Source organism: Heptranchias perlo, chromosome 41, assembly GCF_035084215.1.
Source record: "Heptranchias perlo isolate sHepPer1 chromosome 41, sHepPer1.hap1, whole genome shotgun sequence".
NCBI lineage: Eukaryota > Metazoa > Chordata > Chondrichthyes > Hexanchiformes > Hexanchidae > Heptranchias > Heptranchias perlo.
In genome coordinates this window covers 13696523-13722225 of record NC_090365.1, presented here as the reverse complement: position 1 = coordinate 13722225, position 25703 = coordinate 13696523, and the positions used below count along the sequence as shown (strand labels likewise).

Here is a 25703-nt window from a genome sequence, read left to right as displayed (position 1 = left end):
GCCTCAATATATACCCTTACTTTTTGCCCACAGTACATTTTAGATGGTCAATGTTTTGTTTAAGAATTGTCAGCAGGGCCCTCGAACTAAGATAACAGGATGTTTTGTGAGTTGCTAAGTTGTGACTTAGGGGGTGGAAGGAAGGCTATGTTCTCACGGTTTGAGCATCTCAAGAATCAATTCTGTATGAAAAGTATCCCATCCCACCCACCACCCAAAGAAGAAAAAAAAATCAAGCTCAAACAAATACAAAAATACTTTTTTCTCCAAAAAATTATTTTAAAAAGCAAATGAAAAAGAATAAAAATCTAATCTCCACTGATTGTTTTTATTTCACAAGAATTCAAATTATACAACAAATGATGTAAAGCCACTATCAATGTCCAGTTTTGATGTTAAAAATCAGGATATTCATAGGGGTTAGAAATATAATAATCAAATATTGTGTGCAGTATTCTCTAAATGAAATGCTGAATTGAGTGGAACACAATTTGGTGCATAGGTACCTGGGGAAAAGGCTACTTAATGCTGTATCCTGTATGGAGCCTTTTAATTGGATTTACTTCAACTGCTCTGTATGTAAGAAGGGCTGATGGCATAGTGCTTTACTTAGTAAGCAATACTGAATTAACCCAATAAAGATAGGTTCCTTACCCTTTGATGCAATCTGCTGCAACTGTTGGCGAAATTGTTTCAATGCAATTTCAGCACAATTGTGCTTGGCCTCTTTTTTGCTGACACCTACTCCTTCTTTAAACTCAAATCCATCCACAACTGCACGAAAAGAATAACAGGACATGGCAGAAGCCTCTGCCAAACAAAACAAGTAAAATGTCATTTCACCAGCTTACAAAATTTTAAAAAATACAAACAATTATATTAAAATAATGCCACATCTAGAAATGGGCAAATAATCAGAAAGCATAGGGACAGGAGTAGGCCATTCCACCATTCAATTGTATCTTGGCTGATCTGTATCTCAACTCCATTTACCTGCCGTTGCTCCATAATCAATCAATAAATACCCTTACCTAACAAAAATCTATTGATCTCAGTCTTGAAAATTTCAATTGACCCAGCATTCACAGTCTTTTGGGAGTGTGTTCCAGATGTGTGTGGAAAAAGTGCTTCCTGATTTCATTTCTAAACGGTCTAGCTCTAATTTTAAGATTGTGCCCCCTTGTTCTAGATTCCCCCACCAGAGGGAATAGTTTCTCTGTATCTACCCTATCAAATAGCTTTATCATTTTAAATACCTTGATTGGATCATCCCTCAACCTTCTAAACTCAAGGAAATACAAGCCAAGTTTATACAATAGGGATGAAATTGGGCCTTTTAGTGTCCGTTTAGGTGCTACGCGGCCAACGAAGCCTTGAAAATGGGGTCTGAAATGTGTACGCACACGTCTGATGGGAAGTGGGCAGGACGCCATCTTGGGAAAAGGATTTGCCCAACGACTGCAGCATGCAAAGTAGGAAGATTATGCTGCGAATCAGTGTGCAATGCTAATTTATTAGGGACCTCTGCTATTTTGGAACTCCATACTACATCCAGCATACTGTCTTAACCTCGCACAGTTGAACATGTCTTAAAGGGCATGAAGGAACCCACCCCCCAAACAGTTTTTAAAAGGGATCATGCAGGAGTTACAGGTTAGTTGCTGGGTTATTTCTTCTGGCTGCTGTTGCATTTGTACGTGTTTTTGGAGGTTTTCTATTCTTGGATAAAGTTTCAATGCTCTACAGAGAGTGGGCTGGCTGGTTGACAGGCAACAGCAAGGGCACTGGCGGAGTGACAAGGGTGGGAACAGGAATGTGGTCATCCTGAGAGAGGATAGCAAGTTCATGTTCCATGGAGCCACTGTCACTTGCTGCCTCCTGTTATGCACCACCTTCTCCTGCAAGAAAGAGGGAAGTGTGTCAGTGACTGTCCTGCAAGATATTTGGGTGATGTGGTAGTCATGGTTGAATAGCTACCAGTGTCCGTGAATTGTGAGTTGTGGGTGTGAGGCTTGCAACAGTGCTAAGTGTGTGAGGGTGAGATAAAGTGTATGATTTGAACGGTTGAGTACCGACAAAGATTGTTGGTAGGTGGGTGACAGGGGTGTAGTGAATTGAGCAGTGGATGAGGCTAGTGGTGCAGTTGATACAATATGCCACTTGAAGCTTGAATTCACTCACCTTGACAACTCGTTTTAAATCATTGAACTTTCTCCTGCACTGCATCCATGTTCTTGGAGCTATGCTCCTGGCATTGACCTTCGCTGCTATTTCCTCCCACTGCCTCTTCAGCATATATCTGGAGGACCTCTTTCCCCACTGTGGATACAGAATGCCCCTCCTTCTCTCCAGTGCATCAGAGAACCTTGGTGCACGCTTTCGCCCAGGCGCAGCCATTTCTCAAAGTATCACAGCACAGATTCAGTTTTGAAACGACTCCCACCACTTCTTGCAGCCACAATGCACCTCCCCTTTAAGAGGTGCAGGCTGCCTTTAAGAAGTGCGAGCCACTCACTATATCGGGGGCCCTCTGCAGCGAAATAGCGCAGGTGCGCTGACTGCACGCAGCAATCATTTAAAACAGCAGGCAGCGTGAATGTAATGTGCTGCCTGCATCGCTATGAACAGGTGCGAGTTAATCGCATACCCTGATCACGACGCCCATTTTCAGGGGTTATCAATTTAACTCCCAATGTGTCCTCATAATTTAACCCTTTAAGCCATGATATAATTCTGGTGAATCTGCACTGTACCCCATCCAAGGCCAATATATCTTTCCTGAGGCTTGATGCCCAAAACTGAACGCAGTACTGCAATGGGGGCTGACCAAGGGTCTGTACAACTAAAGCATCACTTCCTCATTTTTCTATTCCAACCCCCTTGAGATAAAGGCCAACATGCCATTAGCCTTCTTGATTACTTTTGTACCTGTGTACTAGCTTTTAGCTATTTGTGTACATGGACACCTAAATCCCTTTGCTCCTCCACAGTTCCTAGTCTCTCACCATTAAGAAATTACTCCGATTTTTCTTTCTCGGATCCAAAGTGGATAACCTCACACTTCCCCACATTGAACTCCATCTATCATAGTTTTGTCCACTCACTTAATCTGTATGTCCCTTTAATTTCCTGCTCCTATCTACACAACTTACTGTGCCTCCTAACTTAGTGTCATCTGCAAACTTGGATATACAACTCTATTCCTTCATCCAAGTCATTGATATATATGGTGAAAAGTTGAGGACCCAGTACAGATCCCTAGGCTACAACACTTGTCACATCTGATCAGCGAATGTTCCCTTTGTCCTACTGTCTCCTATCTTCCAACCAATTACCAACCCTAGTCACAAGGTTACCTAAATTTTGTGTTTTCATCTTGCTGATAATCTCTTGTACGGGACATGATCAAATACCTTCTGGAAGTCCATACAGACACTCTCCTATCCAGCATGCTAGTGACCGCCTCAGAAAATTCTTTAGATTAGTAAGACATGACCTACTCTTCATAAATCCAAAAACAAAATACTGCAGATGCTGGAAATCTGAAATAAATCCATAATGACTCTCTAATCAGCTCACACTTGTCTAATTGCTCAGTCACTGATAGATTCCAGTAACTTCCCCACAACTGATAGGTCTGTAGTTACCTGGTTTCTCTCTCCCTTCTTAAATAATGGAGTAACACTTGCAACTTTCCAATCTAAAAGCAGAATTTCTGAAGCTAGAGCAATTTGGAAAATTAAGACTAATGGATCTGCAATTTCCTCACCAGTTTCTTTTAATACTCTGGGGTGGAAACCATCAGCTCCTGGAGATTTGTCTATCTTTAGTCCCATTATTTTCTCCATTATCATTTTCAAAAATATCTACTAAGTTCCTCCCCTTCATTTATTTTTAAGATTCCCTTGTACCGCTGGTGGTTAGTCTCTTCCTCCACTGTGAAAACGGATACAAAGTCATTTAAAAAGTCTGCCTTTTCCTATTGCCCATTATAGTCTCACCTGCATCTGTCTCTAACGGTACCACATTCTCCATTACCACCATCTCAATATATTTATATAAAAAAAAACTTTTGCTGTTAGCTTTAATATCCCTTACAAGATTTTTTCCCCCATATTCCCTTTCTGTACCTCTTACTACTTTCTTTGAATCCCTTTGTTGCTTTTTATAGCTGCTCCAGTCTGCTGGATTTCGACTTTTCCTTGCATTTGTTTAAACCTTATCCTTTGGCCTGATATTATCTAATCATTTGTTGACCGTGGTAGTTTAACTAGACAAGTGGAACTGTTGCCTTTTAGTGGTATATACTGGTTTTATATTGTTCCAAAATACTTAGGAGCATAGAACAGGTGTAAGCCATTCAGCCCCTCAAGCCTGTTTAATTCAATTAGATCATGGCTGATCTGTATCTTAACTCCATCTACCCAACTTGGTTCCATATCCCTTAATACCCTTGCCTAACAAAAATCCATCAATCTCAGTTTTGAAATTTTCAATTCACCTAGCCTCAACACTTTTTTTTCTCTTTCCCCCCCAAAAAAGAGAGTTCCAGACTTCAACTACCCATTGCCTGAAGAAGTGCTTCCTGACCATCCCTGAACAGCCTTGCTCTAATTTTAATGTTATGCCCTATCGTTCTGGACTGCCCCACCGGTAGATACCCTATCAAATCCTTTAATCATTTTAAACACCTCAATCAGATTATCTATACTCAACAGAATACAAGCCTAGTCTATGCAACATGCCCTCATATAATTTAACCCTTTTAGCCCTGGTATCATTCTGGTGAATCAGCACTGCAAGGCCAATATATCCTTCCTGAGTTGAGGTGCCCCGGAACTGAACACAACATTCCAGATGCAATCTAACCAGAGCTTTATACAACTGTGAAATTACTTCCACCCCTTTGTATTCCAGCCCCCTTGAGAAAGAGGCTAACATTCCATTTGCCTTTTTGATTATTTTTTGTAACTGTCCATTAGTTTAAGTGATTTCTGCATATGGACCCCTAAATCTCTCTGCTCTGCCACAGTTCCTAGCTTTTCACCATTTAGAAAATACTCTGATCTATCTTAGGTTCAAAGTGGATGACCTCACTTCCCCATATTGAACTCCATCTGCCACAGTTCTGCCCACTCACTTTCAATGTCCCTTTGCAACTTTCTGCTCCCATCTACACTACTTGCTGTGCCACCTAACTTAATGTGGTCAGCGGTGGATATACTTCCCACTGTTTGTCTGTAGGTTTATCCATTAACAGTTCAGCCCAGTTTACTGTGGTCAATTCATTTTGCATCCCTTCAAAATTTTCAATGAGAAATAAACTGACCACGGTAAACAATAAATGCCAGCAGATTGATAGTGCGATGGTTCAATGAATTGGTCCATTAATACCAAGGGGTGTTATAAATATAGTAACTCTATTTAAGACGTATGCATCTATAGGTGGTTTCCCACATGGCAAGTTACCACCACTGTGCGAGTCAGGATAAGGCAAAGAGATGCGAGTCTTTTGCGCGAAGGAGGGAAAATTACAAATAAGTTATCCCAGATCATTCTTCCATGAATGACAATAGCTGGTTAGAGACAGCATTAGCAAGACTATGGAGAAGGCACAGACTGAACAGACCCAAATGAAAAGAAAAACCACAAAATATAAATTCCTCTTAAAAAGGGCATGTCTAACAATGTATTCAGCAGAATACCTGAATTCTCCACCTCTTGGAAATGCAGAAAGCATCCTTTGCGCTGGCAAAACAGGTGTAGAGCAGAAACACGATTCACATTTTTCTTCTCAAATTTGTTCAGCAGTGCAATCAAGTCACTCACATCCTCAACTGGTTCAGTGACTGCAAGAAGCTCCTCTGTAACAAATTGAGCTATCAGAAATTGAGACTCAATTTATAACAAAAATTCAACACTGTGGGGCTGATACCTTTGAAATAACAGTAAACTGATTGTGATTCATTTTAAAATTCTCAAGTCTATCCATAATAGTCAAAATGTTCTACTACATATTTGCCATATAAAATAGGGTTTGATGAGGGACTTCAGTTATGTGGAGAGATTAGAGAAGCTGGGTTTGTTCTCTTTACAGCATTGAAGGTTAAGAGGAGATTTAATAGAGATGTTCAAAATTATGAGGGTTTTTGATAGAGTACATAGGGAGAAACTGTTTCCACTGGCAGGAGGGTCAGTAACCGGACACAGATTTATAGTAACTGGCAAAAGAACCAGGAGTAGATGAGAGGCGCATGGGAACAACACCACCTGCACGTTCCCCTCCAAGTCACACACCATCTCGACTTGGAAATATATCGCCGTTCCTTCATTGTCGCTGGGTCAAAATCCTGGAACTCCCTTCCTAACAGCACTGTGGGAGAACCGTCACCACACGGACTGCAGCGGTTCAAGAAGGCGGCTCACCACCACCTTCTCAAGGGCAATTAGGGATGGGCAATAAATGCCAGCCTTGCCAGCGACGCCCACATCCCGTGAACGAATAAAAAAAAAGAATTTTTTTTAATGCAGTGAGTTATGATGATGATGAAGCACTGCTTGAAAGGGTGATGGAAGCAGATTCAATAGTAACTTTCAAAAGGAAATTGGATACATACTTGAAAAGGAAAACGTTGCAAGGAAAGTGCATGGGAGTGGGTCTAATTGGATAGCTCTTTCAAAACCAGCACAGGGATGATGGGCTGAATGGCCCCGTTCTGTGCTGTATGATTTGACTGTCTGACAATCAGTTATAATCCCAGTCTGATCTTACAATATTCAATGGCTGGGTGATAATCAAAATGGCTCAGTGAACAGTCTTGGGCCAGCCTGTTAGATGACAATTATTAGCCAGGGTATGTATATGAGGAGGATAGACGTGTATAATAAAACAGCAAATTGGGTAATAACTTCTCATCTACATAACTATTCTGCATTTTAAAAAGTCATGATTTAAAAACTTAGATAAAACAATGTAAAATGTATAAGGAGTAATCTATTCACTGTAATTATTCAAAGCACTTGTTCACAAAATGAGTGATCACTATCTGGAACAGTCTTCCATGAAGGGCAGAGGAGGCAAAGACTTGAGTCATTCAAGAGGCAATTGGATACTGTAATCGGGGTGGGGGAATCAGATTTCTGTGGAAGGACGGTCTAGATAGAGTGAACTCACTATTATGAACTTTGTGCAACATGCTATGAGATAGATATTGGATAGTACGTATATGATACAAGCAAACACAAAGTCCAGATCCCATAATAAAACCACAAGCAATTTGGTCAAACGCGGTAACACATCTGAGGATTGAGATGACATTACCTCTCAACCTCTGACTTTCCGCTTCAGTTAATCATTTCCTAGTGAATCTGTTGCCCTACATGCTGTAAGTTTGAAAATTAGTTTTAGTGACTATAGTATATTTATATACTATAGTCACTTATATATCCAGTGATAGTGAAAACAGACTTTTGAGGTTCTTTTATATGGAATATCCAATTTTGATCCTATTCTGAATTTTTGAAATTAATACTTTGTAGTTTTAAATATTTGCCACTAGTTCCCAGAAATATTATATTGTCATAACTGCCACTTTTTAGCAGTGAATTTGATGAGAAGTTATGGAAGAATAATTACCCGAGTCATTGGGCCAATCCCATTGTTCAGGTACAGGCTTTTCAAAAAACAAACCAGTAAAAGCACTTACTTGTAAAAGCTTGCACAATCTCCCTTTTCTTCCCATTAAACTGTTTAATATTTTTGTTTAATGTCACTGGAGGAAAATGGCTGTTACAAAAGAACATACCAAACAGCATCATAGAATCATAGAAAATAGGAGCAAGAGTAGGCCATTCGGCCCCGCTCCGCCATTCAAAACGATCATGGCTGATCGTCTAACTCAGTACCCTGTTCCCGCTTTTTCCCCATATCCCTTGATCCCTTTAACATTAAGAAATATATCTATCTCCTTCTTGAATACATCTAATGACTTGGCCTCCACTGCCTTCTGTGGTAGAGAATTCCACAGGTTCACCACCCTCTGAGTGAAGAAATTTCTCATCTTGGTTCTAAATGGCATACCCCGTATCCTGAGACTGTGACCCCTCGTTATGGATTCCCCATCCATCGGGAACATCCTCCCTGCATCGAGTCTGTCTAGTCCTGTTAGAATTTTATATGTTTCGATGAGATCACCTCTCATTCTAAACTCTAGTGAATATAGGCCTAGTCGATCCAAACTCTCCTCATACATCAGTCCTGCCATCCCAGGAATCAGTCTGGTAAACCTTTGTTGCACTCCCTCCATGGCAAGGACATCCTTCCTCAGATAAGGAGACCAAAACTGCACACAATACTCCAGATGTGGTCTCACCGAGGCCCTGTACAACTGCAGTAAGACATCCCTGTTCCTGTACTCAAATCCTCTTGCAATGAAGGCCAACACACCATTCGCCTTCCTAACTGCTTGCTGCACCTGAATCCTTGCTTTCAGCGACTGGTGTACAAGGACACCCAGGTCTCGTTGCATTTCCACTAGTCACTGCCTGTCACCCAGAAAAAGACCTGTTTATTCCTACTCTCTGTTTCCTGTCTGTCAACCAATTTTCAATCCATGCCAGTATATTCCCCCCAATCCCATGTGCTTTAATTTTGCACACTAACCTTGTGTGGGACCTTATCAAAAGCCTTCTGAAAATCCAAATATACCACATCCACTGGTTCTATCTATTCTACTAGTTACCTCCTCAAAAAACTCCAGTAGATTTGTTAAGCATGATTTCCCTTTCATAAACCCATGCTGACTTTGTCCAATCCCGTTAATGCCTTCCAAGTGTTCTGTTATCACATCTTTTATAATAGACAGCATTTTCCCCACTACTGATGTTAGGCTAACTGGTCTGTTTTTTCTCTCCCTCCTTTTTTAAATAGTGGGTATACATTTGCCACTCTCCAATCTGTAGGAACTGTTCGAGTCTATAGAATTTTGGAAGATGACCACCAATGCATCCACTATTTCCAGGGCCACTTCCTTTAGTACTCTGGGATGTAGATTATCAGGTCCTGGGGATTTGTCAGCCTTTAGCCCCATTAATTTCCCTAGCACTTTTTTTTTACTAATACTGATTTCCTTCAGTTCCCCCCTCTCACTAGACCCTTGGTTCCCTAATATTTCTGGCAGGTTATTGGTGTCCTCCTTTGTGAAGACAGAACCAAAGTATGTGTTTAATTGTTCTGCCATTTCTTTGTTCTCCATTATAATTTCCCCCATTTCTGACTAAGGGACCTACATTTGTCTTCACTATTCTTTTTCAGGGAACTCAATCAACATGATTGAAGTGAGGAGACAATAAAAATTAGAGTCACTCTTATGAATGCACTTGTTTAGATCAGATCCCAGGAGAGTAGTATCCACCCTGTTCAATCCAGTTGTTTTATCCCAGCTGCAAACTTGCAGGCCCAGATTTTTGTGGTCTACAAAACTGATAACATGAGCCAGATTTAGCAGTGTAGATTTAAACACAAGTATAAAAGCAGCTAGGCTCATTTTAAGAAACTGAAAACTGGTTGTGGCTAACACTACAGCAACTGCTTTAACTTGAACTGCCATTACTCAATAATTCTCAACTGGCACAATTACCAGTTATATTTTCTAATGTGTCACTAGAGTCGAGAAGCCCTGACTGAATAGGACTACAAGACAATGACTAGAATTTTCAATGTAGAAATGCTTTGGCTATTCAGGTCCCTAAAGGTCAGGTTAAGCCACATTATGAAATTAACTTTTGTCAAGGGTCATAATCTTAAGCAGTATCTTGGTTGAGAGTCTCTCTCAAATACTGCTCAGCAAAGTGGTGTGACACAGCTTTGCACCAGAGATTCCTCATAACTGATTTCATCTACACTGCTATGGGAGTTGCTAACCTGGCATTCTCCACAGGCAGGAAAGGGGAAACAGTGTAGAAGAGAGTTAATCACCATAGGCTTCTCATGCCTCTTACTTACTCTGTAAACCAGATGCTATGTTAGAGGGTTCAAACCAGGTCTGCAGCCTATCCACTCAATGTTAGCAAGGGACAGGAAACAAAATAAATGACTAGACCAGGGGAAGATAAACATTAATTCTCTGCTCATATACTAAATATTTCCCTTTTCTTCAGCGTCCTTCTTTCGTTTCCCAGTCTCACTGTGTTTTCCTTCTGTTCCCACAATGTCTAGTTGTTGAATATTGCAGATACTGTTTATTAGATGTGCTATGGATGCCGGGAAAGCCCCAACTCTTGCGGTTAAGTGAGAATCCTTGCACCAGCAATGACTAACATCTGAACAAAATGAAGTCTCTTCACCCCTTTCCAAAAATTATATAACCTCTTAATTACTAAAACCAAAAAACTGTATTCTCCTGGCCATACACCGTACCTGTGTCGTGTGTATCCACCTGCATCCGCAAACCTTCTCCGTTCTCCAATTTCTCAGTTTGGAGCTGCAATGTGGCGGAAGCAGTTGTATTACAGTCCAGGTCCATTCCAGAAGCAGTCTGCCCTGTGGAATCCGCTGGTTCTAGGCCTGTAGTAATAGTCATTCGATCGTCCATTGGGCTTTCATTTTGCACTGATGGCGAATACGATACATTTCGTGAAAGCGACGCAGCCAATCGAAGGGTTCTTCTTCCTTCCTTTGGGGTCTCCCGTGCACTCATTACTCTGAAATTTCATAAGTTTTCCTATTTAGTTAAAATAAGACTTGATATTACAATTAGTTTACATCCCAGCAGAGAGGCACTGCCCACAATAGAAACATAAGTTTGATCTGCCACATAATATGGCTGATCCCATTCATGACATTTTAGGTAAATCATTAAGGAGAGCACAGCCACCTCTGGGGCACAGGCAATGAAAGAGAGCAATTGGTAGAGGCAAGTCACTTCTTGACTACAGATGATGCAAAGCAAGTAAACTATGATAGGTTTCAATATCCTTACAAAAATAACACCCTATTGTTTAGGCCTCCCTTCTCCACACACTACACCATAAGGGTAAGCATATCACCTCCTCCCAAGCAGTTTCTCTTGAGTCAGCTGTTTGCTTGTTCCCACATTCTATCAGTAATACCTTGTTTCACACAACAGAGGGCTACCTCCAGAGCCAAATAGCACCTAGCCAAGTAACTTTGTGATTGCAGTTAAAAGGGGAAGTATAGATCTAAGACTACCTACTGCTGAATCAAAGTGCACTCAGATTTCGATAACTAGGAATTAAAGCATATAACATTTTAATATGGGACAATTGAAACTCCAAAAAATTTAGATAGTTTCAGTTCTTCCACTTAGGACAAGTCAGCAATGCACAATTCCCCTTTACAATAAGTGTTGATTTCAACTTTAATACTTTTTTAAAATTGGGGGTGGGGCAGGTTAAATACACTTATCACATATGTTCATGCTGCAGAAGACACTTGTTCCCCTTTTTAAAAGATCTGAAGTCAGCATCAAGCACTCCTGGCTGAGGTACAGGTACTATTGGTTGTGATCTGGAGATCCTGCCACACTTCCTCAGTAATATACCATCTACTCTACACATGACAATTCCATTTTGCACACTACTCAAATTAAAGGCAGGGAAAGTGATTTATTGCAGCAAGTGATTTGTTATTGCTCAGAAATCAGCAATTGTCACCGCCTTTAAAGCAAAATTGCAGTGTCTTGGCAGCAAATTACACTAAACAATTAAAAGAGATATTCAAATAATTTTTCAAAGGATGTTGCACTACACCAAATCACACACTAATTATAGATGGTTCTGCACTTGGCTACCGACTCCAATAATTAAAGTTAACCGTTGAACCCAAAATTTCAAAGTACAGCTGTCCCTGTACGCATCAGAGTAGGTTACAGACATCTGCTTAAACATTAACTTGAAAAAACATAGGTTAAAATGTACTGATATAAATGCTAAACATGAATTCTTTTGAACAACAATCTGAGGATAGACTGGCTGCAGAACATGCTTGCTTTCCAACACACTATGCCAGATTGGTAGGACCAGAGTTTACACTTGTAGCGTTCACCCTAACACAGTAGTTTCCGTACAAAGCAGGCAGTGTTGTGCAATAAAAATCAGATGAGCTACATGCACTAATTTTAGTAGAAAAACATTACATACACTCACACAATACAGGTAAATGCATTTCACATGTACATTTACTTAGCAAACATCTACCATCATTCAGTAACCAAGAAAGTAAAGCACTCAACAGATTAAAAAAAACCAGCTTTTCGTCACACAATTTTACCAACAAATGCATAAACTATGCAAATAGGTGTATGGAGATCAAGTGCCCTGTCATAGTACTATTTTTTTTATTTATTAATCAGAAATGCAATTAGCCACATCTGAATTTCTAATTTTTCACATGTGACAAGTGGCTAATATAAGGCAAGCTATCAATGAGCAGAGGCATCAGAGGAAGAAGTGAAAGTTCAGAGGGAAAGCTACTTTTACAGAATCTCTAGATGTTATTTTCAGACACTGGAGATGGTTAGGGTAACATGCCAAACAGACCTGACTACCCTGGATAAGGGCAAATTAGATAGAAGAGTTTCACCTGAGCAGTCATAGAGCTCCCAGTATAGGCTAGCCTCCTATGTATCAACTAGACTGCCCAGTTTTGGGGTGACCAACCATTAATTTTTGTCAATTGGAAACAGACAGCAAAAGCACCTTCTTCAAATTGATGCATTTAACAAAGAATGCTGTGTGCACAAGAGCAGGCTTACTTAGCATCAATGCATGTGAGTGGATATGCTTCGTGCAACCACACAGTATTTTTTTTAAACACAATCCCACCCCAGCAGGATTTGATCTGGGCAAAAGCTGTCCCTCAGATAGATCCACCAGTGCCAAAGCAGGCCCAAAAATGGGACAATTATTTACTATTTTATCTATCAACGTGCCTTGAACTAAAATACAAATAATAACTTTCAATTTTTTTTTCAAACTCTTCCAAAACAAAAAGTGGGCCTTATTTTTGAAATTTGGAGATAGACCTGCTGCAAACGCAGACCTTTGCTGTATTTTCCTCTCTTATTTTACTTTTGGACTAGAATGAGCCCTACTTCTGGCTGGATGCCTTGTTCTTCCTCAGACATCAACTCACCTCCACCAAGCGGAAAACAGCCCACAAAAAGCCCGCCAACCGGAAACGCCCTCGGTGCCCCGCCCTCTCCCCCACGCGGGCGAGGGCTCGGCCAATCACCGTGCCGTCTTTGTTGATTGACGGGAGGCACCTGATGAGCCACGCCGACGCTTTCCTGCTTTGGCCGCCATTCTCACTTGGACTAATGAGAGGCAATGAATTTGAGGTAAATTATATTAATGACTCTGCACAGAGTTTGCTTATGATTTGGGACTGATGTGCTATATCAAAATAGAGCATTTTTATGTGGTTATGGTAAGGCTCTTTGGGGGCTAAATTGGGCCGCGTTGCGCCTGTTGTGTGGGCACGGACTCTTAAGCACCGAAAATGGTGTCCAAGATGCGCGTGCACACTTTCGGCCTGACGCGCGCGGAGCGCCATCTTGGTAAATGTGGTTGCGCACGAATGCTGGAAGCATGGAGATTATGACGTTAATCGACGTGCAACACTGATTTGAAGCAGTGGTCGGCATTTTCGAATTCCCCGCTCCAGCTAACATCCTGTCCTAACCGTGCACAACTGAACAGGAGTTAAAGGGCATGAAGGACCCCCCTCCCCACCAACGCTATTTAAAGGGAGCATGCAGGAGTTACAGATTAGTTGCTGGATTAGTTCTTCTGGCTGCTGATACAAATGTATGTGCTTTTGCAATATTATATAGAGAGTGGTCTGGCTGGTCTTGCAGTACTGTTGGTGGCATTTAAAATAGTGTACTGAACAACATTTCTTCCAGACGTGGATGGCCTGCTGGGACTTCCTCTGGGAATTGAACATGACTGGGAGCATGCAGAGAAGCTATGCAGAGCAGGACAAGCTGCTAGAAGAGGGAGGAGGAGGAGGAAGAGAGTAATCAGCAGGGGGCCATATCCAATGACGGCCTTCAATGACGGCCTACCTCAACTTCAGCGATGACCAGTGCATCCGACAGCTGCGGTTCATGAAAGAGGTCGTGACTGAGATTTGTCAACTGCTGCGGGCACAACTGCAGCCTCAGAGCAGGGCAAAAACAGCCTTGCCTGTGGCTAGCGAGGTAACCGTGGTTGTTAACTTTTACGGCTCTGGCAGCTTTCAGGCTGCTGCAGGTGATATAAGCAACATCTCGCAGTGTGCAGTGCTGTATGAGGAAAGTCAAGGGGGCTCTGTATGCATTCCGAAACAGATTCAACACGTTCCCTCTTTACAGAGACAAGCAGCATAAGCAAGCGCGAGGGTTTTCTCGCATTACAAGCTTTCCCATGTGCAGGGCGCCATTGACTGCAAGCATATTGCCATGCATGCTCCACATCAGAACTCGGCCATATTCATGAACAGAAAGGGATTCCACTCCCTCAATGTGCAGCTGGTGTGCGACCACACGCAGCGCATCATGCAGGTCATTGCCCGCTATCCTGGCAGCAGTCATGACTCCTTCATTCTGCGGCAGTCCAACGTGCCACCTATATTTCAACAGCACGGCAAGTCAAAGGCTGGCTATTGGGCGACAAGGGTTATTCCCTCATGAAATAGCTCATGACTCCAGTCTGGAAAGCACACGCACATGCACAGCAGGCACACGACGAGAGCTCTGCTGCCACACGGAACATCATTGAGCATATCGTAGGCGTCCTAAAGCAATGCTTTCGCTGTCTGGAGGAGCCCTGCAGTACACAGCTGAGTGGGTATCAAGATTTGCCGTTGTATGCTGCATGCTGCACAACCTTGCCATTATGAGGGAACAGCCCTTGCCACTGCCTATCCGATGGAGGAGGAGGAGGAGGAAGAAGAGGAAGCGCAGCAGGAAGTGGAGGAAGAGGCAACAAGGTTGACTGGCCCTGTCTGCCAGGGCTCTGTGTGATCAGATTATAAATGAGCGATACCAGGAACCTCAACAACATCTCCCCATTCACCAACAGTCCCACACTCCTTTCCTTTCTGCTCCCATTAAATCATCCTCCTTATGATTCCTCCCTCAACTCATTGAAGAAATGAAAGCTAGCACCAAATGCAAATCAAAATTTATCAATTAACATATGTAATAAAGCAAACAAAATGAGACTATTCACCCTGGCGCATTCCCTTAGTGCCTGTTGTTCCTGTGCCTTTACTTATCCTAGTGCTCCTACAAGGTGCGTCCCCAGTGGCTGGAGCATGGGTGGTGGATGGCACCTGACCTTCAATGGAAGAGAGTGCAAATGGCCTTAGAGGACGACCTCAAGCATCTCTGGGCCAGGAGGGCCCGGCTTCAGACTGCACCGTCTTGGCCTGGGCTGCAGCAGTCTGGCCTGGCTGGGTAACAGGCAACAGCAAGGGAACTGGCGGAGTGGCAGGGTGGGAGCAGGAATACTGTCACCCTGGGAGAGGACAGCAGGTTCATCTCCCATGATGCCACTGCTACTCTCCCGGGGTGGCGCCTCATCACTCCTGGTGATCTGCTGGAGAACGAATTGCTGGAGTGCTCTGACGCACTGGAAACCCCGTTCCACAGTGTTACCCAGAGCCACGATAGCAGCAAACTGAGCCTGTAACGTAGCAATCTGAGCTCCAAATACAGCATGCAAACCTTGGATGGTAGCTGTTTGTGCTGCAATGGAAGCTGAGACATTGGTCATCAGACGTTGCGTCATGGTGGGTTCCACAGGTGTGCTGATGGAGGTGACCACCTATTCCATGTGGGAAAGGATGGGCTCCAAGCTCTGCACAAAGACCTGTGATAAGTTGGAGCTGGACACCTTCATGCCCCTTGACATTGTGCGCAGGTTTTCTGGCAGGTTTTCCAGTGCACCAAACATTTGGTTGTGTACACCCATCAGCCTTCTTCTGTAGCCTGGCCCATCGAAGTCATCATCTGACTTCTCTGCAGCAGAACTAGTGTGCGAGCTCGCCCTCCGGGTTAAAGTTAAAGAACCAAATGTACCTCATTGAGGTACTTAAGGTGCTTTATTTATGACACTGCCTAATAATCCTGGGTACCAATTTCAACTTTACTATATTATTATGAAGCTCCCACCAGTTTCAGACAGGAGCTACTTCCAAAAATGCATGTCCTTGTAGCGGCCTGGAGTTTTCCATGGTATTACACCCTGTGATCTGACACACAAGGGCCATTAACTGCATGAAAATCAACTCAATGTCTTACATTTTATTTTCAGTAGTTTTTTTTCCCCAGTTTTCTCTCTTCCTTTTGTCAGTGCTGATTCTTATTGTGGTACACTTCCAGATGTGCCAGCAACCATCCAGTACTTCAACCAAGTGGCCGTTCTTCATGTGTCAGCCTAGGGTGTCAGCAGATTATTTAACCGTGGCGGGCAACACAACCAGGCCCAATCCCATCCTCACCCACTGTCCACGTATACATGCATTTTCCAGCTATAGCAATGAGGAGCAGGAACCATGAATGATTTTCCCACTCCCGAGAAGGGGGAACTGAGAGAAATTGTAGCACCCTATCTCAGCTGACAGACCGCAGAATCGAACCTGAGACCTTCCTGATCTATATGGCTCTGTACTCCACCATGCAGTGAATGTACCCACTAAGTCATTGGAGAAACTACTGCTAACAGTTTGAAAGTAATCATTTATTTTGTTGAAAATTTCAACTTGTTTTTAAGAAGACTTGATTGCACTTTAGGGAAAAGGTTAATAATACAGAAATAAATAAATACCACTTTTGTATATGATTTATTGCTGTTAAACCTACAAGAGACAGAGCATTTACAATGAAGGAATAGTTAAACCAATTTTTTTGCTGAAAAAAATACAAGAGTCTCAAATGTCCTGGTCAAACAATAAAACATTATAGGTTTGATTTTTTTAAATATATATATCTTTTATCAACTATTCGCAGGTTCTCCATGGCCAGGTGCTGGGTGAAGCTGTACTACTAAGCCTCAAAATCATGCCATAGTTTTAATATGCCTTCCCAGTTCCTTATTCTGAAAAGTCAGAAGAGCAATGGGAATTTTAAAAAATTCAAAAATGTGCTTCACATACAAAACACAAGTGCTCAGAAGTCATGAGGGTTTGAATTTCAGCCCTGCCTGACATTCAGATTTGTTCGCACATTGCTGGAAGCCTATTTGTTCAACGCAATGGTATACAAACACACTACCAGAGAGTGGCAAGACTCAGGTTTGAGCTCAAAACTGCCAATCCCATGAATTTTCCAAACTCAGCCAGAAGAGAGAAAAGGAACAGGGAAAGAGGGAAATAAGCAGAAAGGACCAAAAAACTAAATGTGAATGTGGGAGGGAAATACAGTTTTAAAAAATCCATATGCCATATTCAACATGAACTGAGTCAGTTCTCAGGTGATTGCACTGAAGTAGTGGAGTATCTCAATTCAGGAGTGAGGCGGCTAGCGTATAGACATAGGAAGCATGGCAGCTGGACGTGCCACTTTGTTATCAAAGACAAACACAAGTGCCGTTCTTGCCTCATCTCCCAGCTGGTGGAGATTGTACAAAAACAACGGTCCACAAATGGGAGTAAATTTACAGCGATTGCATGCTTAACATATAATCTGATAAAAGAAACTTAATTCAGTTAGGTCAAAAATACTGTAACCAGTAGGTTAAAGTTTAAACACTCTGTTAGAATAAAAGACAACAGAAAAATGGGCCATGCACAATATTTTGTCGAAATAATGACACTGGAAAAGGATGCCGCAACATTTGCCTTCATCCAGAAGCAAAACAAACTTTAAATTGTGGTTTGGATGACAAACGAAGATCAGAAGATATTTCATTTCACTCAAAAGCAGTCATCCTTATAACAATAAAAGGATGTAAATAGAAGATGACCCCTTTAGGGACAAGGATTATGCGGATGTTGCGTGAAAGGATAAAAATATATTGCAGCATTGTTTTTACATGGTTCATAAAAAGATCGACTGAAATGTTCGTTGGGAGTATTACAGCCAATAGAAAGATCCTTACTTAGAGGAATTTTGATTTGCATGAGAATCTGCCGACCCTGAATAAGCAAAGAAAAGAAACAGTATTAGAGAGAATAGCTGTATTGGTAACATTGTTGTAAATCGTTGTCATTTTACCTCTAGACTTCAAGATTGCGAGCAACTCAGCCACTCAAAATAAAAACAGGAAGTGCAGGTTTGTCAGCATCTGAGAGACAAGATAGACTAATGTTTCTGGTGGAAACCCCTTGTCAGACACCTGAAACATTTACTTTAAAAAAAAATTGGATGCTGATAGACATGATGCAGATTTCCAGCATTTTCTGTTTTTATTTCAGATATCCAACATTTGCAGTTTTCTTTTTATCACCTTAGAGGAATGTTAAGGATCACAAACAGAGATGGAAACAACCGACAAAATATAATTAATACTATTATATGGTAGTGCAGTTCTTTGGTCAATCAACATGGATGTAGATTCAGATACATGATTCTCCACATGGAAAATTCCTGGTCTCAGCCATATCTTCGGGAGAAGCGCACAGTGAAGGTTAGATACTCTCCCAGGAGGAAAGAGGGGAAAATAAAAAAGATCAGAGGAGGAATCATCTCAAGTTGCATGCACCCACTTTCTAGTGATGGATCGATTCCTGTAACCAAAAATGGTACACATGCACACAAACTAAAGCAATTTGGTCTATTTACTGACACCAGAACATCCATATGCTGTTTCAGAAGAGCAAAATGCACTTCTTATGTGCTGATGAAGTTGTGGTTGAATAATTTATTATTTGGAGGTACTTGCCTTTCTGCAGTTAGAAAAGCAAATTAAAATTACAAAAGGACTTTGTCATACCAGAAAATCCCAGTTCACAAACACATCATGACATCTGAAGATGCTAACAATCTGATATTCCACTGATCTCAGAAGCTGAGGCAACATGCATGCAGGGCAGCATAGTAGCAACAATGCTTTGTGTTGAAATGAAAGCTTGGAGACTCAACTATGGGTATAAATTCTTGTCCAGTACCGCAAAACAGGCAATAGTGAATTGGCAATCTGCAAAACGGGCAATAGCGAATTGGCAGTCTGCAGAATGGGCTGTCAATTCGCTGTCATCCGTTTTGCGCTATTGCCCAAGACAAATTTATGCCGCCTGAGTCTCTAACATTTACAATGAAGATTCCTCTGTATCACTGTATGTGCTTGAGGGGGGTGGTGCCTTCACTTACTTTTCTCTCTGACAGGGATGGAAATTTAAGGGAAAGGTCCCCTTCAAACCTCCTTTGTGTGCTTTTTATTGGGTTGATCAAGGAGTGGTGTTTACAGCATACTTGGAAATGTCAGTCAGCTGAACGATCCCACTGTCCTGACTTAGGTAGGAGACGGTGAGGCATTTAGTGAGGAGAAAATTTAATAAGGTCACAACAAATTGAAGGAGATAATTCCCCTTCCTTTATATTATCCTCCTTCAGATTCCCCCTAGCCATGGATAATAACCTGGTCCTGGGTCTCTTCCAATGTTAATATGTAAATGGCCACTAGAAAGTACACAAGGACGTTATAAGAGATGTTGAACTTTTATAAACCACTGGAGTATTGTGTCCAATTCTGGGCAAAGCACTTTAGGAAGGATGTGAAGGCCTTAGAGCGGGTGCAGAAAAGATTTAATAGAATGGTTCTAGGGATGAGGGACTTCAGTTAGGTGAATAGACTGGAGAAGCTAGGGTTGTTCTCTTTAGAGCAGAGAAGGTTAAGAGGAGATTTGATAGAAGTGTTCAAAATCATGAAGGGTTTAGATAAAGTAAATAAAGAGAAACTGATCCCATTGGCGGAAGGGTTGAGAACCAGAGGACATAGATTTAAGGTGATTGGCAAAAGAACCAAAGGCGATAAGAGGAAAAGCATTTTTACGCAGCGAGTAGTTATGATCTGCCTGAAAGGGTGGTGGAAGCAGACTCAATCATGGCTTTCAAAAAGGAATTGGATAAATACTTGAAGGGATAAAATTTGCAGGGCTATGGGGAAAGAGCCGGGGAATGGGACTAACTGGATTGCTCTTACAAAGAGCTGCCATGGGCTCGATGGGCCGAATGGTCTCCTTCTGTGCTGTAACCATTCTATGACTCTATGAAGTCCTTCCTCTCCATGTCCTATCAGTGCTGTTCCTTTAGAAATGCTTGCTTTCGCTCCCTGACAAAAGTAAATGTGTGAGGGGGGATGTAGACTAGGAGAGTGAACCTGGAACACTGCATAAACTGACTACGTTCGCTCGGGAGATGAGTGTAGTTTTTAAAAATCGGATTATTGTCATTTTGCATAAGCTTGTGCCATTCTGTATGTGTCCTATTTTAATATTTATAAATCTAGTTCGACAATTCAGTATCAAAGCCCAGTGCAAGTGTGGTATGTTGATCGTACTATCTTTCAGTGTGGCTTGGAGAAAAATAAAATGCAGTGCATAAATAATATACAAACTAGGATTGTTTGAGTGCTAGAGGGTATGAGGATGCTGCAGGGGAAGAAAGCTGCAGGGCTGTTGGTTCTGGCTCAGAGGGGATACGAGGTCTACTTAAAGGAAGTGCAGTCTGGGTGGAGTTAAGAAGCACCAAGGGGCAGAAAACACTGGTGGGAGTTGTCTATAGGCCTCCAAACAGTAGTGGTAATGTAGGAGACCATTGCAAGAGGGAACAGCTCCTCAAAATACCCTAAAATTACATCACACTGGTGCCAACAAGTTAAGAGATACCTGTCCTGTCACAGGTACATTGGTCCACTGTACCATCCAACGACTAAGAAGACATTTTGAAAATAAATGCTGCTGTTACAATAAATATATCTCTATTGCAACACCATAACATAAGACAGTTGAACCTTCAGTATTCTGGGATAAAACGGCATGTCTCTTACTCTTAAAATCAATAATTGATGTGATCAATTTATGAACATCTTACCTCCTGATAGTAGCACTGGAGTCCAACATGAGTGCCCAGATCAGACAGTGCTGAATGGAGATCTTCATACTGTAAATTGAGAAAAAGGCAAATTGAGAAAAAGGCAAATTCAGGTTGACTAGAGGAGAGTGAAAGAACGAGAAAGGGCAAGAGGGAAAATGGATTGAGAATATCCAAGGGTGTTCGATATTTAGAAAGGACAGGCAAAAAGGAAAAGGAGGTGGGGAGGCATTGTTCGTAAAGGATGAAATCAAAGCAATAGCACAGAAAATCAATATGTAGAAGCACCAAGGGGCAGAAAACACTGGTGGGAGTTGTCTATAGGCCTCCAAACAGTAGTGGTAATGTAGGGCATGGCATCAAACAGGAAATTAGAGATGCATGTAACAAGGGTACGACAGTAATCATGGGTGATTTTAATCTACACGTAGACTGGCCAAACCAAATTAACAATAATACTGTGGAGGATGAATTCCTGGAGTGTATGAGATGGTTTTTTAGACCTGTACATTGAGGAGCCAACTAGGGAACAGGCTATCCTAGAATGGGTATTGTGCAACGAGAAGGGGTTAATTAATAATCTTGTTGTGCGGGGTCCTTTAGGGAAGAGTGACCATAACATGATAGGATCCTAAATCTAAACAAAGGAAATTATGAAGGTATGAGGAGTGAGTTGGCTATAATTGATTGGGGAGCTTCATTAAAAGGCATGATGGTGGATAGGCAATGGCTAACATTTAAGGAACAAATGCATGAATTGCAACAGTTATACATTCCTTTCTGGCGCAAAAACACAAAAGGAAAAGCTGCCCAACCATGGCTAACAAAAGAAATTAAGGATAGTATTAGATCCAAAGAGGAGACATATAAAGTTGCCAGAAAAAGTAGCAAGCCTGAGGATTGGGAGCAGTTTAGAATTCAACAAAAAAGGGCAAAAGATTGATTAAGGGGAAAAATAGAGTAAACTTGCAAGGAACATAAAAGCTGACTGTAAAAGCTTCTACAAGTATGTAAAAAGAAAAAGATTAGTGAAGACAAATGTAGATCCCTTACAGTCAGAAACAGGAGAATTTATAATGGGGAACAAGGAAATGTCAGAGCAATTAAACAAATACTTTGGTTCTGTCTTCACGGAAGAGGACACAAATAACTTCCCAGAAATGCTAGGGAACCAAGGGTCTAGTGAGAAGGAGGAATTAAAGGAAATTAGTATTAGTAAAAAAAATAGTGCTGGAAAAATTAATGGGACTGAAAGCCGATAAATTCCCAGGGCCTGCTAATCTGCAACCCAGAGTACTAAAAGAGGTAGCCATGGAAATAGTGGCTGCATTGGTTGTCATCTTCCAAAATTCTATAGATTATGGAACAGTTCCTGCAGATTGGAGGGTGGCAAATGTAACCCCACTATTTAAAAAAGGAGGGAGAGAGAAAATGGGGAACTACAGACCGGTTAGCCTAACATCAGTAGTAGGGAAAATGCTAGAGTCTATTATAAAGGATGTGATAACAGGACACTTAGACAATATCAACGGGATTAGACAAAGTCAACATGGATTTATGAAAGGGAAATCATGTTTGACAAACCTACTGGAGTTTTTTGAGGATGTAACTGGTAGAATAGATAAGGGAGAACCAGTGGATGTGGTGTATTTGGATTTTCAGAAGGCCTTTGATTAAGTCCCACATAAGAGGTTAGTGTGCAAAATTAAAGCACATGGGATTGGGGGTAATATACTGGCATGGATTGAAAATTGGTTAACTGACAGGAAGCAGAGAGTAGGAATAAATAGGTCTTTTTCGGGGTGGCAGGCGGTGACTAGTGGGGTACCGCAGGGATCAGTGCTTCGGCCCCAACTATTCACAATTTATATCAATGATTTGAATGAGGGAACCAAATGTAATTTTTCCAAATTTGCTGACAACACAAAACTAGGTGGGATTGTGAGTTGTGAGGAGGATGCAAAGAGGCTTCAAGGTGCTTGAGACAAGTTGAGTGAGTGGACAAATACATGGCAGATGCTGTATAACGTGGATAAATGTGAAGTTATCCACTTTGGAAGGAAAAACAGAAAGGCAGAGTATTATTTAAATGGTGATAGATTGGGAAATGTTGATGTACAAAGGGACTTGGGTGTCCTTGTACACCAGTCACTGAAAGCAAACATGCAGGTGCAGCAAGCAGTTAGGAAGGCAAATGGTATGTTGGCCTTCATTGCAAGAGGATGTGAGTACAGGAGCAAGGATGTCTTACTGCAGTTATACAGGGCCTTGGTGAGACCACACCTGGAGTATTGTGTGCAGTTTTGGTCTCCTTACCTAAGAAAGGATATACTTGCCATAGAGGGAGTGCAGCGAAGGTTCACCAGACTGATTCCTTGGATGGCAGGACTGTCGTATGAGGAGAGATTGGGTCAACTAGGCCTGTATTCACTAGAGTTTAGAAGAATGAGGGGGTCTCATTGAAACATATAAAGTTCTGACAGGGCTAGACAGACTGGTTGCAGGAAGGATGTTTCCCCTGGCTGGGGGTGTCTAGAACGAGGGATCACAGTCTCAGGATACAGAGTAGGACATTTAAGACTGAGATGAGGAGAAATTTCTTCACTCAGAGGGTGGTGAACCTGTGGAATTTTCTACCACAGAAGGCTGTGGAGGCCAAGTCACTGAATATATTTAAGAAGGAGCTAGATAGATTTCTAGACACAAAAGGCATTAAAGGGTATGGGGAGGGAGCGTGAATATGGTATTGAGATAAAGGATCAGCCATGATCATATTGAATGGCGGAACAGGCTCGAAGGGCTGAATGGCCTACTCCTGCTCCTATTTTCTATGTTTCTAGAAGCAAAAGAAGAAAATGAATCATGAAAAAAACCAGAATGAGAGAAAGCATAAGAGTCAGTGAAAGACAACAAGGAATTATTTTCTTCAATTTAGGAATTCACTAATAAATATGCTATTTGAGACACTAGGGATAATAAGTGTCACAACTTGGTGAACTGTGATGCTAATTATTTTGCTTCCAAACCAAGGGACTCTTGAACATTTCTTTTATGTAGAAAAAGTGCATTTTCAAAAAATATAAACCTTCAGGAAGGATAAAGGCACATTAAAAAACATACTTTTGATTTAAGATTGTATTAATTAAAGTGTCACGTTATATTGTACATGCATACACTTTACATTGTCAGTATGCATTTATATACAGACCAGTTTGGCACCTGGTTTATGATTCAGTTGGCAATTTGTGCTACTATATATTATTTTGCTCTGGGGACGGAGAAGAATGGCGAGGTTTGGAAGATTATGTCAGTGAAGATTGCTAGGCTTTTTTTACCCCATCCTTATATGCAGCCTTTTATTCCTATCTGTGCGTGAGCTTTGTGAGATTTTAGTTATTGGCCATAGTCCAGTTTGATGAGCACTTTACAAGCAGCTGCAGTGATAGACAAAGTCAGCTCATGGAATTGATTTTAACCCTACCCTCCTGGCAGAAGCCAGGTGGCTGGGTAGTTAAAATCGTCCATGTTACTTACCCACCCTGGAGCCGCCAAGAGCCAGCTGTTCCCGATTTAACCTGCTCTCATGAACAGGCGGCAAGGACACCCACCCAAAGCCGACACGGGTCCATTTTTACTTATGTTTGTTGGGTCCCAATAACATCATCAGGACCCGACTAATTTTAACTTGGCGGCCTGAATGTGAAGCCAGAGTGAGTTTCCCACCAGGCCAACCTAGAGGGGAAGAGGATCGGGGTTAGAAGAGGACCAAAAACTTGAGACTCAATGAAGGGCAGATAAAAATATTCAAATTCTCTAAACAGTTTTGGGATGGATATTATTAGATCTTACCGTGTAACTGTTATTGCATGAAGGTTTTATCCCAGCAGCATTAAAGGCCCTGAAAGAAGAGTTAGAGAGTCTAAGTTAATGCTGTTGTAAATTGAAGTGGGACCTACTAGTCTGTACGTTTAGCAGTATCGTTGTGGGTGACAAATGGGAGATCTCAGAATAGCACTTCTTTCATAACTGGATATTCATCTAGTCCATTTTCAAAGAGGTCAGATTAATCAAAATATCACATCAGGTCAATAATGCGATACTCAGCCCATACGCTGATGCACACCGGATGCAGGCGAACTATAGTATCAGGCACTGTATCCCATTGTGCGCCTGTTGCACATAGAATTGGATAAGGTGATGGGTAAATATCTGTGGCACTGAGAGCCTTTGCACCAGGTGTACACTAGGCATATTACAGCCTCAAATAAAATATTAACCAAGTTTTTGCCCCATAATACAGTCTCAGCATCTGAACAACACTGATGGACCATACGGTGTAGTTCCATCATTGACCTGTTCAGCCATGTTGATTCCTATACTTAAAAGGGAGTCTGCTTGGTAGTTGCATCAGGTAACTGCATGTTGACCCATGTAATTTTATTGTTTACTTTGTGGTGTTCTTGGGTTTCACTACAGTAGCTAGTTGCACCTTCTTAAAGCTGCACCCTATGGTGTTAGCCAAAGGAACTGTAATTGAGCTCTGCCCAAATAGGACCCATGGGTTTCCTGCTATACACCCGTTTCTATGTGCTGGTTCTGGAGGACAAAGGACAGTATAAGAGGAGACATATAGTATAGGTCAGCCTAGATATTCAAGACGTTCGC

General features: G+C 41.7%; 2 protein-coding genes across 6 annotated transcripts in view; both read right to left on the bottom strand.

Moving 5' to 3' along the window:
- The window catches only part of adad2 (adenosine deaminase domain containing 2), a 48947-nt gene extending 35808 nt beyond the window's left edge, over positions 1-13139 (bottom strand). For 3 of the 4 annotated variants that reach the window (XM_067974783.1, XM_067974784.1, XM_067974785.1), the window contains exons 1-4: positions 13061-13139; positions 10418-10701; positions 5706-5864; positions 655-810 (exon numbers count right to left, since the gene is read on the bottom strand). In XM_067974783.1, coding sequence (XP_067830884.1) covers positions 655-810; positions 5706-5864; positions 10418-10697 — 595 coding nt within the window. In that variant the 5' untranslated portion in view covers positions 10698-10701; positions 13061-13139. The remainder of the gene's footprint in view (positions 1-654; positions 811-5705; positions 5865-10417; positions 10702-13060) is intronic. The other variant, XM_067974786.1, reaches the window with a different exon arrangement.
- Positions 13140-16836: 3697 nt separating this feature from the next.
- The window catches only part of rnaset2l (ribonuclease T2, like), a 29368-nt gene continuing 20501 nt past the window's right edge, over positions 16837-25703 (bottom strand). For both annotated transcript variants that reach the window (XM_067975138.1, XM_067975139.1), the window contains 3 exons: positions 24888-24936; positions 21039-21107; positions 16837-18142 (listed from right to left, as the gene is read on the bottom strand). In XM_067975138.1, coding sequence (XP_067831239.1) covers positions 17975-18142; positions 21039-21107; positions 24888-24936 — 286 coding nt within the window. In that variant the 3' untranslated portion in view covers positions 16837-17974. The remainder of the gene's footprint in view (positions 18143-21038; positions 21108-24887; positions 24937-25703) is intronic.